At 38.8% G+C, this 20,317-nt stretch overlaps 1 protein-coding gene across 1 annotated transcript; it reads right to left on the bottom strand.

The window, feature by feature from the left end:
- Positions 1-475: 475 nt before the first annotated feature.
- On the bottom strand, positions 476-18,899 carry crlf3 (cytokine receptor-like factor 3). The gene is made up of 9 exons (XM_037792270.1): positions 18,752-18,899; positions 11,809-11,936; positions 8,033-8,240; positions 7,686-7,773; positions 7,392-7,569; positions 7,079-7,307; positions 5,241-5,379; positions 4,944-5,056; positions 476-4,041 (listed from the first exon to the last, which is right to left on the bottom strand). The coding sequence occupies exons 2-9, from the start codon at positions 11,923-11,925 to the stop codon at positions 3,776-3,778; spliced, it is 1,338 nt and encodes a 445-aa protein (XP_037648198.1). The 5' UTR covers positions 11,926-11,936; positions 18,752-18,899; the 3' UTR covers positions 476-3,775.
- Positions 18,900-20,317: the final 1,418 nt, after the last annotated feature.

Raw genomic sequence — 20,317 nt, 5'->3', positions numbered from 1 at the left:
ACTTCTGTAAGGTTTGAATGCAGGACTTTTACTTCTTTCGGAGTATTTTCACAGTGTGGTATTAGTACTTTTACTGCAGTAAAGGATCTAAATACATCTTCCACCACTGTAGTTCACAGATATGAACTAAAATAACTATGTAAACAATCAGAAAATTGTCATCTATCTTCAGATTAAAGGTGAATACTACATAAAATAAGCATGTAAATGCATTGATATTCAAAAGCTATTAAAAGGTTGTATCTAGACGCTAATCCGCCAATTGCGAGAGCTTGCAAAAACTCTTGCGAGACCCGACAACCTATCCTAAACTCAACTATTCAAGGTCAATGCCTAACCTTAACGTCTCACGAGAGTTTTGCAATTTGCGTGCTACCTTCTAGACACGACGAGTTTTCTTACTCCTCTTCCTGTCGAGTCTGTTACTTGACGACTGCGAACGAGGTCTCATAGCGTCACAAACTATAGAAAAGTGTTCAGTTAACATAATTTGACCTTTATTGAACAAAACATCCAAGATGACAGCAGTGAGAATAAATGCAAAGCAGCAGTTTGACCAGCAGATGTCACTGTTTTTACTGTCAAACTCTCCATCACCAGTTTACTCTTCTTCAGCAGGAAGTTTCTGTTCACTGGTTTCTCAAGAGATCTGTACCATCAACTGGACCCACCCAGTGTCCTCCACAAAGACGAAACACTGAACAACGAGGAAACATCTCCGCAGAACGTCGGTTAGGTAGCTGAAGAAGAGGGCAGTGTGTGCACGACAAAAACAAATATTTATTTTAAATTTGCACAAGGAAAAAAAACGCAGCGGAAAGACAGAAGTCGAGAACACAAGACTTTTCTTCAGTGTCGTGTTCTCGATGACGCTGCTTTTATCCAGACGGAAAAAACTGAATCGGAAAAGCTGAAATGTTGTAAAAACATTAAGATTGTTAGAACCAGGTTTAACAAATAACTGATAACGTTGCAGCATCATTGTTTAAAGGCCTTCACTCCACCAGACAGACCAAATAATATAATAAAGAATAAAACTGACAGCAGACAAATACATTCGTGAGAGTAACATAAATATGGTGGAACATCCTGATGTACCAGAGTTAGAGACGCTCTTTAAATTCTAGAAAGTATGTGTTGACAAAACAAAATAACAAATAACGTTGTCGTTAAAGAATAGTTTGACATTTTGGGAAAGATGCTTTCTTGCTGAGAGCGAGACGAGACGATTGATAACCGCTCACGTTTGCGTTCAACTCGTTCTCACTCCCAAATACCGCCTCTTGATCAGTGGCCCTCGCCTTCTCATACCGATGCAGCCTTTAGCATCTGTATGAGACACACCGGGCTTTCAACTACAATGTAAACCCATCTTCACTATTAGACGCTTAACTGACATAGCAGCTGAGGTATTACGTAGCTTACGTACAAAACTGCCACTAGAGCGTCACAGTTTGAAACGCAGGGCCACTGACCAAGCGTCTGTTTTTGACGAGATGGAAGTGAAAACGTGTTTGTATTTTTAGTACTGAGCTGGAGTCCGGAGACGATTAGCGTAGCTCAGCATAAAGACTGGAAACGGGGAAACTGTTAGCCTGGCTCTATCCAAAGTTTAAAAAAAACTAATTAAGATGTTGCATCTCGATCGTTTTATCAGTACAAAAACAGGAATTAAAAATGTCATAGGAGTTTACGTGCTGGAGATATTTGTTGGCGACCAGCGGTCGTCAGTGTCAAACTATTCCTTCAAAATAAGACGCCTCTATCATGAGACTTTATAGTCGAACAAGATCTTGATTACAGAAGCTGCAGTTCTCTTGATGGAAACAGATGCTGAATAGATTTTTTGTTACGCCGACTATAGCTGATACGATTAGTTAATTAATTTTGATGACGGATTCATCACAGTTAGTATATTTCAAGTAAAATTTGCCAAATATTCTCCGTTTCCAGCTACTCAGATGTGACAAATTGTTGCTTTTCTCCGTTTTATATCATTATTAATAGAATATTTTGGGGTTTTTGACTGCTGGATGGACAAAATGAGTCTCCAGTTTCTAACATTTTACAGTTGTAACTGGTAGATTCATCAATAATAATCATTAGTTGCTGCTCTAAAGTCACAGCTGGATGGCAGATACTAAGAAATGATAAACTACACTTCTCGTTTGGTTATAAACAGTTAAAATATTCCACAAAATTAGTTTAAAATCCTGCCTAACCTGAAGCTCCACTTTATCCAAACATTGTTATTCTGTTTTCAGGTTTAAACATCTTTCTTAATATTTAGTATCAACACGGCGACAGAAGAGGTTAACTCAGGTCCTCACATTAATTAATTAACTCTTATTAACAGCAGCCACATACAGTAATGATGAGTCCCACCGTGTAAACTGGACTGAATGAGGCTGATTAGTTCCTCACAGATTTATCAGTAACCATCAAACATACATGACGCTCAACTCTCATCCTCCCACTACAACGGCAGGTTTTTGTAAATACTGTTAGGATTGTCAATGCAAACGGCTAAAAACAATTCAAAGTAACAGCTGGATTGTTTTAAAGGCGACAGTTCAAACAAAAAACGTTCTTCAGCCTGGAGCTAAAAGCTGTAAAACTCAACAACAATGTCTCTTTCCAAAGATAATAATTCACACATGTTCAACTATTGAACCGTTTTCTCTTCATGGAGGCAGTAAAGTAGCTTTATTTATCTCAAGAGTTTGACATGAAGGAAAATAAACTCAAGATCCATTTGAAGGTATAATATCTAACTTTTCCATATTTAAATGTCTAATTGATGATTTTGATCAATGATTTTTAACATGAATTCAGTGTTTTTACCAGTTTTAATCAGCGGGTCGGTTGGTTTTGGAGAGGAGGAGACCTCTGTGGTGAAAACAATGAACACTGAAGGAATCCTAACCAGGAGAAGCTGACTGACATGAAGACAACAACTCCCATGATCCCACGCTGCTTCACCACGTCACCAAACTCCGTCTTTGGTCATTGTTTTTAAATGAGCGGCAGATAACACTCAGGCCGGTTTGTGTTTTTGTCAAACTGTAAACTTTAAACATCCGATGAACACGTTTAGAAGGCAAAAGAAAAATACGACGAGGCGAGGTGAGACTTTCACAGTGACGGGTTATTTTAAAGATAAACAAATAAAAAAAAGAGCAGCAGGTTTAACAGATTGTAACACGTCTGTCTTTTATTTCCTGCTGCTCCCAAAAAAAATAAAAAATAAAAACGTATCTATAGTCTTATGGCCTCTTAAGAACAGTGTCCTGGCAGGCTGTCAAACTCTTACTGAATTAAGACGATGCATAGATCAACAGCCCACTGAAAGTCTTCCCCACAGCGAGGGAAGATGCCACATAAAAAACAAAGCTGTAAACAATAGCCAACCTTGTCAGAAGGCCCGAGAATCAAACTAAAAGCCAGGAAGCTGTGACGAACACAACACGGTTCCCTGAAGGCTGAAGAAGAGCAGGATCACTGTTGGGGTGATGATCTGTTGGTTCACATGTAGAGTGGAGAAGATCGAAAACACTGACAGGGTTTCACAAAGAGAATCATATTTCCTCACAAGGAGGCAGCAACGCTCCCAGACACAGTCAGTACGTGACGAATATCATGTGTAGCTGCTAATTTAGAAAAACTTGTCTGAAAGGTAACGGTTGTTGAAGAATCAACAGATCGTTTCCCAGACTCAGAAGAAGAAAACCGGAGATGACCAAGCCTGTGTGACGGCCTCCTGAACTCCAGCAGGTTAAAACACCAGCACTTTCCAGCCGGAGTGGACGAAGGAGCAGCCGAAGAAGAGGCAGTCCACCGCCTGGTCCACCAGCCAATCGCACACTACCTCCCGATTCCCTGAGCCGATGGTGACCCTCAGCTTGAAGTTTCCCCCCTCGCTCAGGTTGTTGTTGCTGACAGGAAACAGGTTCACAACTTCCATGTCGAAGGTCACAGCGGAGCCCACGGTGATGCCGGGCAGCTGGTTGGTCATCTCTTTACCGTTGACGAATACAGCACCTGAGAGGATCCAAACACTGTTAACTGTTACATCACTTCATTTAATAGTTTTACAGACCTTTTTAACAGCAGCAGTGTGTCGACTATCCAGATCATTTAACCCTCTGAGACCCACAATAGACCTTTTTGCAGGGCGTACAGTGGGTCTTTAGGAGGAGATAGAAGGTCAACAGTAGATGTCACATAGAAGTGGTGTACATCATCTGAAATCATATGAGTTCTTTCTCGCCAAAATGTAACCTTACTTTGAAGCGTTGTTTTCCTCCTTCCCGACATGTTAAAATGACATGGTTGATAACAATAAATTCATTAGGTTTTTTTAGTTTAGAGTAAAAGCATATAACATTTCTCTCTGAAATGTAGTGGAGGAAACAATAGAGCGTCTCGCAGCAGCTGTGTGTGTATTTAACTGTAGTTTAGTTTGAACACAGTGTGAGAGTTATGCTATAACAAGGTACAAGATAATTACAGAGTAGAGTTAAAGATGCCCTGCAGAGTCTTCTCGTAAACAAACCCATTGTGTGAATCCTTGAGGTCAAACGGGTTGAATGCATTTACTTCCTCATAAAACATTTGCAAAGCCAAACACTTTTAAACCTGCATTGTTTACATCCATACTTACCAGAGGTGTGTATCATTTAAAAAAACGATCAATACCAGTACCCTTAAAGTGATACCGATACCAATAGAGGACTTCAGTCGATGCCCATCATGTGAATGTATATAACAACTTAAGTTACATGTTATGTGTGAAAATAAGCAGTTAGAAAGTAGCAGTTAGTGTTGCCTTTACTCTCACTTAATATCAAACACAGGTTTAGCTGGATTTTCATGAGATTTGTTGAAAAAATATAGAATATGATCATCTTATTCCTAAAAACACAGAATGACGGTCAGCGTACCGTTAGTGGAGATGCAGACGGCCTGGTCTCTCTGAAGTGACTCCACCCCCTTCCCGCTGTCCACACACACGCCCAGACTGTCCCTCCGATCCATCTGACCGGCTGCAGACATCCTACACACACACACACAAAAAATATATGTGACAAAAACACTAGACCATTGGAAGTTTCCAAATCTTTGACATAAAAAATCCAGGCCAAAAGAAAAGAGTTAGTATTCATTCATAAAGCTGCTACCAGTTGGAAGGCGTACATAAATGTGTAAGGATGTGAGTGGGTTTGGGTGTTTGTGCGTACTTGAAGGTGAGCGTCTGGCCACAGAAGTAGGTGGGTGTGTTGGAGTAGAGGACGGGGCAGCGTGACTGGGAGGAGTCATTGCGAAGGGCGATGTTTCTCCTGCTGCTCAGGATGTAGCCCTCCGTACCCGGACACCACTCTGGATCATGAGAAGAGACAAACACACACAGAGGGCTTATCAACATAATGTAGTTTTAGGTTACATGTAGGGCTGCAACTAGCGATTATTTTCATTGATTAATCGATTAGTTGTTTGGTCGATAAAATGTCAGAAAATGGTGAAAAATGTGGATCAGTGTTTCCTAAACCCCAAAATGACGTCCTCAAATGTCTTGTTTTGTTCATGACTCAAAGATATTCAGTTTACTGTCATAGAGGAGTAAAGAAACCAGAAAATATTCACATTTAAGAAGCTTGAATCAGAGAATTTTGACTTTTTATCAATTAATCAATTATCATTATTGTGCGATTAATTTAATAGTTGACAACTAATCGAGTAATCATTACAGCTCTAGTTGTATTTAGGAGTTTTATTGTTTTGATTGTTTAACACCCTCTGTGAATCAGTATTAACGTTGATACTAAAACTCTGTGGTCTGGGGGGGTCTGAAGGATTCACACATCTGTCTGCTTACAGACAGACAGAAGAAATGGATGGATCAGGGGTCGGCAGGGACTGACATTGGGTCTGTATTTGTGTTGATAATCTGCTGCAGATAAAGTTTTTGATTCTATACTGTAAAGATTTAAGACAGAGGTGTTGGCACATCTTGTACCCGATGATGATACTGTATGCAGGTATTTAACTGTGTGTGAATGTATGCTCCTTGTATAAGTGCTTTCAGACTCCTTTGTGTTATGTTGCTATACCCCCACCAAACTAGATGGAAAAATGTAATTAAAAAAATTGGTCACAAAAAAAATAGTAATATTCGAGGTACAGTGTCTGGGACCCTGGAAAATATGACAGTGAGGTATCATGACGCGTTGACATGTATCAACCCGCTATGATACAAATGGTACAAATATGCCTCCGATGTGGGTTTAAAGTTTACAAAACTTACTTCTACAGTACTTCTAGTCTTTTATTCTTGCATACTGTAAGTAGAACACCCCACAATGAAATTACATTCCCAAGTGCATGTCTAGAAATTCATAAATTTTTCGATGTAATCTTGCTCATCTTCATTGTATTAAGCTGCACTTACACCAAAAAAGTGGCGAAAAGTTGAATCAGAATCAACTTTTGGAGAAACGCAACCTGACGTTACGCTGCAGCGGCCAATCACGTACTGTAACTGAAAAATTAATGACCAAAACACAACGGAGTGTAATGTTATGTTTCATGTGTAGTCACTCTAATTGTGCACCAGTTTAATTTAAGAGGAATAAATAGTATAAAAAAGAGACCGGTGGAAACCGGTGGCTATTTTGTAAACACATGTGCCAACAACATCATCAGCAATGTGTCTCTCATATGGTATCGCGTCATTTACTGTGTATTTCTCACGTGTGTTTTCGTGACAAAATGTAGTTTGTTGACCTCATCGGGGATTCCTCCTGGTGAAAGATCTTGTAGTGTGTGACCTCCTGTCAGGTAGTGTGAAAACCACAACAACTAAAGACGATTAAAGACTCCCGATTGCAAGACAGCACGTTGCGTAGTGTGAGCAGTACAGCGATCTGACGACTTTGAAAGTCGTGTAGCGTGAACTCGGCTTAAGGGCTTCCCACACTGAGCGTGTTGTTAGTATGGTCACAGATCACGATAATATTTCGATCATAAGTTCCCGTGCAGCCGCCCCTGGGTCAGATATGGCAGCTGAGTGTTCACCTACCGTGCGGTGCCAGTGTGGTGTATCCCGTCTGTGGGATGCTCCAGGGGCTCCACTCGGTGCGACCCTCCCCGCGGGCGCACACCCTGAACAGATAATCAGTGTGAGGGTCGAGGTGGAGAACCAGGAACTCGCAGTCCCGACCGATGTAGGCGTCCTCGTACTGGCTCCCCCCGCTGCCAGACCGCCGGTACTGCAGCCGGTAATCTGCTGCTGCAAAGTCCTCGTCCACCTGATGCACGCATATAATGACAATTACATCAACACGTATGTGAGTATGTTCTCTGTGTTTATGCCACCTCTACCCATAACTGACCTTGCACCAGCGGACCAGGACGCTGCCTGGTCTCTCCTGCAGCTCTTCTATCTGGACGGGCGGGTGGGAGGAGACGGAGCCAAGGCGGGACACCCGGTCCCTCAGCAGACTCAGCAGGGAGTCGTCCAGCTGGGCGGAAACACATGGCACGTCCACCAACGCTGGTACCTCCGGTAAGCTGGAAAACACACAGAACTCCAAATATAAAACAGCAGGAAGTACCAGAATCACTGGACAGGACAGTTACAGGTGCCTTTTCTGATCATGGAGTATTATTGAGAGTCTCTATCCTACCTGTCCAGTTGGATGTGCGTGGCCTTCTTGGTGAAACTGCCCAGTTTGTCCTCCTTCTCCCCGAGACCACAACGCAGAGCTGCTTCCCCTGGAGAGACAGAGATGGAGGCTATGTTTAAATATTTTATGAGAAGTAAGGATGCAACAAACGTGTATTTTCATTGTTATTAATCGTTTAGCCCTAAAAAATGTCAGAAAATTGCCAAGGTGACGTCTAAAAATGTCTTATTTTGCTCGACAAACCGTCCAAAATCACATAACAGCAAAACAAGTAGAAAACAAGCAATCGTTTGCAGATGGTGTCTGTCCAACAGCAGAGATGTAAACGTTGTGTTTCAGGGACTCACCTTCTCTCAGCAGCTCGTCGGCCTGGCCTACCCCGTGCTCAATGAGGCTCTGGCAGTCATCTAGCGGTTTGACGCTGTCCGCCTCGATGGCGTCCACCTCGGCCAGCAGGGTGGCCAACCGCTCCGTCAGCAGCCGACCCGCCGCCGCCTGCAGCTCTGTGAAGTGCCGCCGGAGGGCCTCGCGCGCCTGACTCGAGCTGCCCCGGACCTAAAGAGACCCAAACAGAGTGTTGGCGGATATAAAACATCATCATTCTGCTCTACATTTATGCAATTTCAAACCTTCACAGCCAAGATATGTCCGGTACCACCACAGTCTGCAGAAGTCATTTTGCCACTACTAAAATACTTTTGTATCAACTACTGGACAGATTGCACTGAAAATATAGTTTCATTTTAACAAATATATAGTTTAATTTTAAAGAAGTCTCAGTAATTTCCTAAAACAGCTGCTCACTGTAGTTTTTAATCAAACAAACAGGAGGAAATAGTGTATTAGATGGGGACTATTTCAGAGGCGGATCGATCCACATGTGGTGCTCTAGTGAGTATTAGTGGCAGCAGGACGGTGTATGTGGGATTGAGAGTAAATAATCTAAAGTGTGTGTGTTCATGATGATGAAGGAACATGTCACCCAGTGACACAGTGAGGCTCAGTGATGTCTTTTAAAAGGAGCTCTATGGCTCAGAGGAGTAAGGCCCTACGGTAACACATTTTACAGGTCCACAAATTTCATGGTAATTAGGTGATAATTAGCAAGAAAAAAATCCTTTGTTTGGCTGTTTTGATTTAGGACTTGACTCTCAACTTTTATAATTATCATTTTATATCTATTATAAAGATTATTTAATAATTATATTAAGCAGTAATAAATAGCTGGTAATTTATTTAATACATTTTCAGGAAAAGAATACAAAGTTAATTGATGTGCTTTATTTGCATGTCTGCTGATAAATAGATAATAATTAGCAAATAACTCTTTTAAAAAAACTCCCTGAATTCTTACATTAGCTACCAGGTTACATGTAGACAATAAATCACACAACGGTGAGATTTGTGCCTGATCAGAAGTGTCTTCTATTAGTTTTGGTTTTCCACCTCCGATGAAGAGCAGCCGCTTCTCAAGCCTACGGGCCCTATTTTAACAATTGTATGCTATTTTAGCATATAATTATTAAATAATGTTTATAATAAAGTCATTTTCCATCAATTTTGAGGTAAATATTGGGGTAATTTGGTAAAATAGGTTACTTGCTAATTATCACCTAATTACCATGACATTTGCGGACCTGTAAAATGAAGTGTTACCGGCACTACTACTACTACTGCTGCTGCTGCTGCTGCTGCTGCTGCTGCTGCTGCTACTACTACTACTACTACTACTACTACTACTATTACCACCACCACCACCACCACCATTATTACTACTACTATTACCACCACCACCACCACCATTATTACTACTACTGCTACTATCATACACAGTGTAAGCACACACTACCCTCACTGAAGAGTAGCTCATCAGGAAGCTTGCAGGATTGTCATCAGCGGTAGAGGTCGTGTTTCAGTTCCTCTTTGCAGAACACACTTTCATAAACCAACATACACATGCACATATACATGTACACACACACACACACACACACACACCCCCACGCACACGCACACGCACACACACAATCATTTCACAACAAGGCTACAGAGAGAGCGATAGAAAGATAGCAGGAAACGGAAGGCTGATTGACAACTGCTGCACTGATAAAGCAGGACAGTAGGACTATGAGAATGCGAACACTCACTCACTCACACACACACACACACACACACACACACACACACACACACACTGGGTTTCTGCCAGAATACACACTGAACTTTGTGTGGGTGTCTATGTAAATGTGTGTGGGATTTTTCCACTGGAGACAAGACATCACTTCCTGACGACTATCAGCGCCACACAGACGACCAAATGATCAATATTTTGGTAAAATAAAAGTCAAACTGAAATCATGACCAGACATGATTAAACACGGAGGAGACGATCTGACATCAGGCCAATGTTTGGACGACTACATGCTGCAGTGATTGTCCGAGTTTTCAAACACACACGCTCTGGTATCTCCTTCTTATTGTTTGTGTGTGTGTCATGTTTCCTTTAATCTGGTGGTGAGCCATCATTGCTGCTGTGGGAAAGAAAGGGGTTATGGGAGAGAAACCCTGAGATAATGCATGATGGAGCCGCTGGGATTGGGTGGAGGGAGTCCATTCTTTGAAAAAAATACTGTATGAAGTTACTGCTACTGTGAACCGAACATTTCCTACTGCAGCACCTTCACATTAAAAGCATTTAACGGACTTATATTATGAATTAATCATAAGAAATGCAATATGTTTGTCAGTAAGCTGGACACTGACTGATAAAATAAGACAACGGTCATTTTTTGCCAGCGGATCAGTTTGAAATATGTCAAGGAATGATGAAGAGTCAGGAGCAGCCACATTGAGCTGTTAGATGAAGAGCGAGGAATAAAATCAGATCACAGTTGCTCACAGAATGATGGAAAAAGGCCAATTATTGCCCGACTTCTTTATTTATATATTGTTTTGCTGCTCCCAGTATTCTGGGACCTGTAGTGTTAAATGATAACTTCAGTGTATTTGAGTAATAGGGGTGCTGCACAGTGGTGCAGTGGTTAGCAATGTTGCCTTACAGCAAGAGGGTCACAGGTTCAAACCCGACTTGGGGCCTTTCTGTGAGGAGTTTGCATGTTCTCCCCGTGTTAGCGTGGGTTTTCCACCGTTGTCTTCTGTCAAAATGTCACCTCGCCAGATTTCAGAACGAGACTTCTACTTGAGCGACTTTTTCCATAATGTCAGACATTACACCTCCTCCCACAGTCCAGGTTAATTGTTGACTCTAAATGTCCCGTAGGTGTGAATGTGAGCGTGAATGGTTGTCTGTCTCTATGTGTCAGCTCTGTGATAGTCTGGTGACCTGTCCAGGGTGTACCTCGCCTTCGCATCATCCTTTCCTTTTCGTAATGTTGTCAGACACTTATAATAACAATCTGAGCCTGTCAGTAGTAAAAACACGCACTTTTAATGAATGTAACCTTACAGTAGCTGCTCACTGACCTCGCTGTTCATTTAGCGGCTGCAGCGCTCTCCCTCAATACTGGACCAGTTTCAAAAAATTGTTGTCCCTATTAGTCACTTAGACAGAAAAACATGAGAAAATAGGTTGAAAAAGTACCGAAGTAACCCTTTACCTTACCCCGCATTTGCTGTTAACACCAGTAAACAGCGTGTCGCAAAATCAACCGGGACTATTAGATTGCCACTTTAAGAAAATGAGTCATAGTCTGAAATTTCTGGACAAGAATCAGACCTCGTCTCTCTCCTCTAAAACTTGCTGTCCGTCCATAGCAACAGGAAATAGCAGCATTGTTTACTGTGAGCAGCTGGAGGGGTAAATCTAGACAGCAGGAAAAAGGAAGAGATAACAGAGAGAGAGAGAGCGAGAGCGAGAGCGAGAGAGAGAGAGAGAGAGAGAGAGAGAGAGAGAGAATACTCTCCTGGGACTGTGTTGGGTCAGGGGCTACTGTAACACACTTCATATCACCCTGGACTGGTTGACATAGAGAAACACCGTAAAACCATCATACCTCAGGAGGACAACACTGGCTGCAGTAACATGACCCATTTTTTCTGCACAAAAGAAGTGAACCCAAGTGGTGCTATCCATCCTGTTATAGCAGAGGAGTGAGTAGACTACCTGTTTGCGGGCCTGGTTGAGGCCATGCAGGCGCTGCTGGAGTTCACTGCGGTAGTTCTGGGCCGCCTCGATGCTTTCTTTCGCCTCCTGCAGCAACAAGTCCACCTCCACAGACATCCTCCCGCCTCCTGACACACACACACACACACACAAACAAAAAAAGAAGAATATTTACAAAACACAACCAGATATGCCGTATAACCTGAAACCAGACGCACACAAACTCACATACTGTGTTTCAGAGAGTATAAAATGACTGCAGCTCATGTCCTGAGGGATCTTTATCCATCTAAAATTACTGTTCCTTCCCATGATAAACCACCAAACCCCTTACTATTAGTTATTATTATTATATAATATAAATATTATATATTATATATTATATTATTATTATTTTATTTTATTTATTATTATTATTATTATTATTAATGTAGTTATTGAACTTACTTATGGAAATGATTATTACTATTTATTTATTTACCTATTTACTTATTTATCCTCCTCCTCGCACATACTTGCACATTCCTCTGATCACAGTTATTCATGTATGAACATATGACACACTTACACAACACACTTTCATACATGCACACAAACACTTACAATACTCCCACTAACAAAAACAACTACAAATCTGCACCTTATTCAAATTATAATGTCTTGTGTTAATGTCTGTATATTTGATCATACCTTTGGCTGTCTGTCTAATTGGTCACCTTATTGTACTACGTGTCACTGACAAAACAAACCCTAAAATAACTGTTGATTATTTATATATTTTCTATTTATTTTAAACACAAAAAAAACATCAACGCACACAGTCAGCAAATTCTCTCTGCTTTTTCCTTGTTTTTAAGAATTGTACCTTTTCTCTTTGTTCATATCCCGGGATACACCCAAGCCCTTAATATTAATTGATTTATTTACTTATTTGTGTTATTATGAAATTATTATTAATACTTTTTTCTATTATTATTATTTTTGATGTAGTTATTGAACTTACTTATCAATTATTATTATTATTATTACCATTTATTTATCCTCCTCCTTGCACATACTTGCACATTCCTCTGACCAGTTATTCATATATGAATATATGACACACTTTCATACATGCACACAAACACAATACTTGTCATTATGGAGTATTGAGTGTAGAAAAAAATGATTTAAAACAATTTGAGCATGCAACACAACAAAATGTGACAATAGTGACAGAGTGTGAATACTTTCTGTATGAGGAGTCAAATGCATCACGACCTGCATCCTCCACCACAAAAACTACGAGGTACAACGGTGCATGCAGAGCGTTATGACTGGCAGAGGATGTGAGGCAACAAGAAAACCACTTCCTACCAGCCGGTTAACAACACGACTTTATGAGTGACTTCAGCACACTGCAGCGATGGAACGGACCGATACGGACCTTTAAATACAATATGGATGAGGACTGATCAGTCTGATACAACATGAACCTTCTTTCAAAAATAAAAAACTAAATAGGAGCACGATATGATTCAATCCTGACCCCAGAATAATACACTCATAATACACTCAGTGAGTAACATAACATCAGTTTATTAAGCTCCTTCCTGTGACCTTAGCATCCGTTATCAAAGATCACTAAAATAATGCTGCTGCGCAGGTGCATTTGGTTATTTTGGCTGTGTGTTAATGTTAAAGCCATTCGGTGTATAATGGAAAACTGATAGCACAGAACAAAGTAACACGAACATGTAGAGTTATTCTAATGTCAGTGTTAACGTCACCGCAGTCACACACATGAGAGTGAGACCGCGGAGAGTTTGAGACTGCTTCTAAAAGTGTAGGAGAGTTTGCAACTGAACATCTACGGCAACTCGACTTGCAGAAAACACTTTATACCACAACAGTATATACCACAAAATGCATTAAAGCCAGAGTATTTCTCACTAGTTTATCACAGAAAAAACATCTGAATATTAACTGTAAAGCAACAGTTTGGGTTCAAGACTCAAAGACGTAGAAGCGCTGCAACATCACACTCATTTCACCTCCAAAATAAGGTGTTGAAAGCAAGCCTTCATTAAATCATCGCATAAAATATACAAATATATTGCTAATGCACTTATTTGGAGTCTGTAGCACCACCATACACTGATACTATGAACAAAACATTGACTTGAGAGCAAAAACTAATTTCAATTTAAACTACCCTGAATGATTTCCTGTATTCATGGTGCAAAAATCAAGGGGACTTAAAACCCGAACAGATTATTTTCAGCTTCAATTAAACTGTCAACCGTATTATTAATTAATAGATTAATCGTTTAGCCAATCCCAATTTCCCACAACCCAAGGAGAAATCTTCAAATTGGATTTTCTGTCAGATTAACAGGCCGAAACCCAAAAGATATTTAATTTACTTTGTTATAAAACTGAGACAATCAGTTACGTTTGAGAAGCTGGAGCAAGCTTTTGCATTTCTGAAGGGGTGTGAATCACCAGTTTCATCACGATACGATATTTTATTGATTCTTTGGACTACGATACGATATTTGCTGATATCACAAAACCTACCGCAACACGATTTTGATTTGATTCAATAGAGGGGCCTGCAATCGATATGAGACAATATCATATTTCATATATATATATATTTATTTAACACAATCAGTTACATTTATATCAACCCACAAAAAGAAATTAAAATATGATTTGACAATTTTATTACTGGGCTCTTCCAGTCATTTAAATAAAAAACAATTCTTTTGATAAAAATAATAAAAGTAGACTTTCTGTTGTTCACTATAAAGTGCAACATTTCTCATCTATAAGTGCAAATGTTTTTTATCAGTTAAAGAATTTCTAAATAACGACGTATCTTAAAGATGTATGGATGTTTTTACTTTGCATTGATGATATCGGATCGTTGATCATTGAATCGATAAATCGATCCAGATTGATGAGTCATTTTCTGCTGATCGACAAATCAATTAATCGACTAATTGTTTGAATTCCGCTGATGCTGATCCAGTGGATCGAATCAATGCATCCTGAATTGTTTCCACAGAAAAAAAGAAGCATTTCGAATTTTTTAATCTCAATGGTGAATTTAAATGGGCGAGATTGTGGATTTGTCACAATGCATTTTATTTCTTTAAATTTAGTTTTTATACAAAATACACCTTCCCTTTAATACACCTCTACGCACTGGACTAAATACGGAGACCAACACCAGTAACACCAGTAAAACTCATTCATGCCCACATATGATAGTGCTGTTAATATAATATATAAGTTCATGTGTGATGTAGAAATAAGCTTCCTGTTAGATAACTACCCTCATTTCAATCTTCACATGTTGAAGTCTTCAAATGATGAAGGTTAAAAAGTAACTTTCTTTTTTCTTCGTCCCCCTCAGAGCTAAAAGTAAAAATGACACAACCTGCTGCGGTCGACCACGCTTCCTTTACAGCGCCAATCTAAAGAGGAAGTCACCGACGGGCCTCGTGCTGCTGCCACATACAGTAGCGACAGTATCGTCATGTGAACCAGGAGGGCATCTTACATTAATATTACACACTATGACGAATGTATTCACCATTATTTCAACATTACATCCATAATGAGCTCATCTTCTGCAAAACACAGAACCATAAAAATAATAATCTATATAAATACAGGTATTCACTGTAAATATCAGAACAATGCACCAGAAAATAATGTATATGTACAAGTAAATGTTTTATTTTTGTAACTATAGATAAGAAACGGAACCTGTGATGCATGGTATATTGTTAAAGAAACATTTTCTAATTTTGGACAATTTGCTTTTTTGGGGTCAAGAATCTGATGTATGTATAGGTCTAGGTTATTATCTCGATTCATTGATTAATCAATTTATTTCCTAAAAACCCAAGTTGCTGTATTCATATCCTTTGTTTGGTCAGACTAACAGTCCAAAACCCCAAAATGTTCTCTTTACAATGATATAAAACACAGAATAGTAGACATGTCTCACAATTAAGAAGCTAGAAGGAATACATTTTTGGCATTTTTGCTTGTTAAATGATTCATAAATTATCAAAATAGTTGTTTAATAAGTTTCTCTCAATCATTATGATGTAAATTGTACATCATTAGTAGTAAATGGGCTAAAACATGCAAAACTATTGCTATGGCCCTTTAACTTTAGTGTGAGCAGCTATAGTTCTGAAACAATCAACAGATTATGAAAATATTTGCATTTTACTTTCATTTAGCAAAACAAATCGATTGATCAACTAATCGTTAAACCTCTAATATACATTTATCATTGACTTGATCGTCACATACATTTTGATCAGATACATAAACACACAGCCAATCCGCTGATTTACTGTTAGACACACCACACCCAACAAAACTCTAGGAGGCCTATATGCAAATATTTTAGCCACATGAATGCAAATGTAGGGCTACAGAAATATGCAGGCATGCACTCGCTCCGACATAAATAATATGCACAGATATATATCAGTCCTCTCTCTGAATCATTTCTTTCTGCCAACAAACTGACCAGAACAGCAGCCATTAACAGACACCCTCAACATAGATTTTATTTTTCTATTTATCGTCTAAAAAAGGACGCTAACCCTCTCTCTCTCTCTCTCTCTCTTTAATCCTGTGGTTTATAATCCCTCTTTCTCTCCAAAACCTATTTAAAACTCACCACACAAATGTCAAACTGGTTTGTCCTATAACACAGAAAAACTCTTGTCTATTATATACAGTATAAATGATACAGGTGTGGCTATAGACACGAACCTGTATTCTTTAAGCTTGTATGTTTTTTATGTAAATGTGCAGCCAAAGAGTATCAGCAGTGTGTTTTTCTGAGTATTTAGGTCAACTTGCATGGAATGATGTCCTGCTGCCCAGCTTTCACACGTCTGTCAGACTGTTTACGGTGTTAGAAATATGTAGTGACTCAACCAAGTCCTGCCTGGGGGAAAAAAGTCTTAAAGAAGCTTTGTATGAGGCGAGGAAAGCATATTATATTTCATATATATTTGGTCACAATCCAACACGAAAGGACACAAACACTGACTGATCAGACAGACTTGAATAAGGGTTTTGTTGTGCTGCTTTTGTGATTGTTTATTCATCATTCTGTTTTAATATTTTTCTTAATATACTCAAAGTTTGCTGTTTTTGAAGCACTGAAGTTGACACAAACAGAATTACTGTGCTTCTAACTTGACAAACCTACTGAAAAACACAAAATTACACTTTGTTTAGATGTTGTTAAGCACTTGAATGCCTCATACTGTTGTTGAATCTTTTCAATAACATTTAATTCATGATGTCTAGTTATCTTTTGATATGTTTAGATATGTTTTCTCTTCTTCTCTACTGTTTTTTGTATGTATTTCATTGTTTTTATTGGATTGTTTTCCACTGTTTGGTTAGGTTTTTCTGCATATTTTGTGTATTTCTTGTTGTTGTATTTTTAAAATTATGTTAGTTTAGATCTTTCTTCCCTTTTTGTTATTGTGTGTTTATCTCCTGGGGTTGGTGGAGAGTATCTTTGTATAAGCCTGTGGCTTCTTGACCTCTCCTGATACATTTCTTGTTTGTTTTTTTCATTGACTAGATTTTGTGCAGTTTTATATATGTGCAAATAAATAAAAAAAATAAAAAAATAAAAGTCAAGGAGTTTAAAGAAGCTGCTCCTCCAAAGCATGCTGCACATGCTCTGACAAATAGGAAAGTTATGAAAGGCACTCAAGTCCAAACCCACATTATCATTATTATTATTAGAGCAGACCACACTGACAAGAAGAGACAGCAGGAGACATCAGACATGTCTCAACTCGCTCTCAACAACTTCCGTATTTTGTAGTTATTTGTAGTTAAACCTCCGCCCACCAGCACTGAGGCTGTCATATACGTTTTCTTTATGCATAATTACATAATTACATAATTCACGCTGCATACTTTCTGTAATTTTCATATGGGAATGTCACGCATTGGATTTAGTCCAGATAATATGAATTTAGCTGGCGTGTGGAGAGAACCACTACCAGACTCCGTTAAGAAATCTCCTACTTTTAAGTTGGAGTTGCTCTCAGCAAACCTGTGTACATCACAGTAATATAATTAAGAGTTTTCCTGAATAAAGAGTGTATTTAAGTCAATTCGGCGTAGAAGATGTTCACTAAAGCAACATCTTTATCTATGAAATGTCTACTTCAATAGGTCGTTATCGTGGAAGAAGAAGATGACAGTAACAGACAAACTAGCAGAAAAAGTTGTCAATATGAGCTGTTAATGAGGCTGAAAGAATGCTACAGGTGATAGAAGTGATTCAGGTAAACTATTACTTATTTAGAGACACTACTTGCCAGTTTTGGAGACGACAGCTGGCGTGTGGAGAGAACCACTACCAGACTCCCTTAAGAAATCTCCTACTTTTAACTTGTCGCTGCTCTCAGCAAACCTGTGTACAACACAGTAACATAATTAAGAGTTTTCCTAAATATATAATGTATTTAAGTCAATTCGGCGTAGAAGATGTTCACTAATCACTAATCTTTATCCATGAAATGTCCACTTCAATAGATGGTCGTCATGGTGAAGAAGAAGATGAGAGTAACAGACGAACTAGCAAAAGGAGTTGTGAATATCAGCTGTTAAAGAGACTGAAAGAGTGCTACAGGTGATAAAAGTGATTCATGTAAGCTATGACTTATTGAGAGACACTATTTGCCAGTTATGGAGACGACATTTGAATGTATATAGTGTTTATCTTCTCTCATAAGACAGGAGGACAGTTTGGGACTAGCTTGTGGCCAAAAGACAATGAATCTTGGATCACGCTTCAGAGAGCAAACACAACAAACTACCAAAGAAAACAACTGTTAAATCGTTTAAAGTAAAAAGTATCCGTTCTTAAGTGGAGAAAAGTCTTCAAACTTACCTGTTTTACTCCTTTCAGATGGCCATTTAGTCCTGAAAGTTGTGAATCAGCTCTCAGACGCCGCCACACCGCCGCTAGATGCGCCCAAGTTTTGCTTCAAGCCCAAAAATGACACTTCCGAGGTTTTCGGGACAGCAGCCAATCACAGACGAGATCTGTTTGATCGACAAGGAAATCAGCCAATGAGGATCGAGATATGCTCTTTTCTCCCCTCCCTCATCATCTGACTCCTCAGAACTGATGAAATTAGTTGTTGGGTGAACTAATTGAAGCATACTGTGGTTACATGTACATGTGTGCATTTATTTATTTATTTAATATTCTTTTATTATGTTGATCATTATCATTTTCCACTTGTGCAATTTTGTTAATAGTCTGTTTATTGTCAATACTGTATATGCTGCTCCTATTGTTATACTTCCTTCTATTTAAATGGTTCATATTTTGTTACACTTTGTTTAGCTCTTTTTTTTACTGTGTTAGCTGATGCATCTTGTTTTTTGCACTATCCCCTTTGCTGCTGTACACTGCAAATTTCCCCACTGCGGGACTAATAAAGGAATGTCTTATCTTATCTTATCTTATTAGTCATATGTTTTACAAGTCATTATCACTACATTATTTATACTTAAGTTGATGTATCATGTTTATAATTAACTTTTTTTTCTACAAATAGATTTGTGTGTATCTGTGCACATGTGTATTTGTCCTTTTCCTTTCCTTTAAATATATTGTCTGAAGCACTAATGAAAGTGTTTATATGCATCTTATATATATTGCAATTGCACTGTAAATTGAGCATCTTTCAATAAAACAAATATTTACCAAAAATTGAAGTCACGTTATTGTATGTTATGACAGAAGTGTAGTATTTACATGTAGTGCTCTCATAATGGGGTTACCTATATTTATACAATTGATACAAACCAATTAGCTCAGTGTTTCGTTTATTATATTAACTTATATTTGTACAGATATTTAGATCCCCAACTCCCCTAAAAGACACCTGAAACCAACAAAAATCAAGTGTGTAGGGTGAAAAACTATTATAGCATTACTAATCCTGCAACAATTGATATAAGAAATCAAATACAAGTCAGTAATGCATATCATATCTTGTGCAACTTGGATCAAATATTCAAATAGCCTAGAATAACACATCATAGCTAATTAAAAAAGTACAATACAATGAATCAGAGGGTTGACAAGGCAGTGAGTGTAAACAGGTTTCTTTCCTCAGGTATCAGGTAGGATAATGGGCTCTATGTGGAGTGACATCACCCTCTACTGGTTGTAGTGGATACAGCATGTGTGCAGTAGTGCTGCTTGAGCAGTTGAATTAATTGTAAGGGCATAGAGGTCCCAGATCCATGTTGAATCAGATACAAACATCCTCTGTGTTTTTCAAATTAAACAAGCTTATTGTAGTCTTATTGCTATTAAACCTAATAACTAGTGGACTGGAGTGTGTTTGAGAGACCCATGCAGGAGTTCCAGTTCAGAATACAGAGCAATTGTATTATCCTTTTCATTTATTTAAGATAAGATAATTCAGGTGTCAAAGCA

Source organism: Sebastes umbrosus, chromosome 14, assembly GCF_015220745.1.
Source record: "Sebastes umbrosus isolate fSebUmb1 chromosome 14, fSebUmb1.pri, whole genome shotgun sequence".
Classification (NCBI taxonomy): domain Eukaryota; kingdom Metazoa; phylum Chordata; class Actinopteri; order Perciformes; family Sebastidae; genus Sebastes; species Sebastes umbrosus.
The sequence above is the reverse complement of the archived record's forward strand: the minus strand, read 5'-3'. Positions and strand labels throughout refer to the sequence as shown.

Excerpts from the sequence above, each read along its gene's own strand:
- crlf3 (XM_037792270.1), bottom strand. The coding sequence starts at position 11,925 with ATGTCTGTGGAGGTGGACTTGTTGCTGCAGGAGGCGAAAGAAAGCATC. Across the intron at positions 7,570-7,685 it reads ACGCACATCCAACTGGACAG|CTTACCGGAGGTACCAGCGT; the intron begins GTAGGATAGAGA and ends TGTGTTTTCCAG. Across the intron at positions 7,308-7,391 it reads TCCTGGTCCGCTGGTGCAAG|GTGGACGAGGACTTTGCAGC; the intron begins GTCAGTTATGGG and ends TGCGTGCATCAG.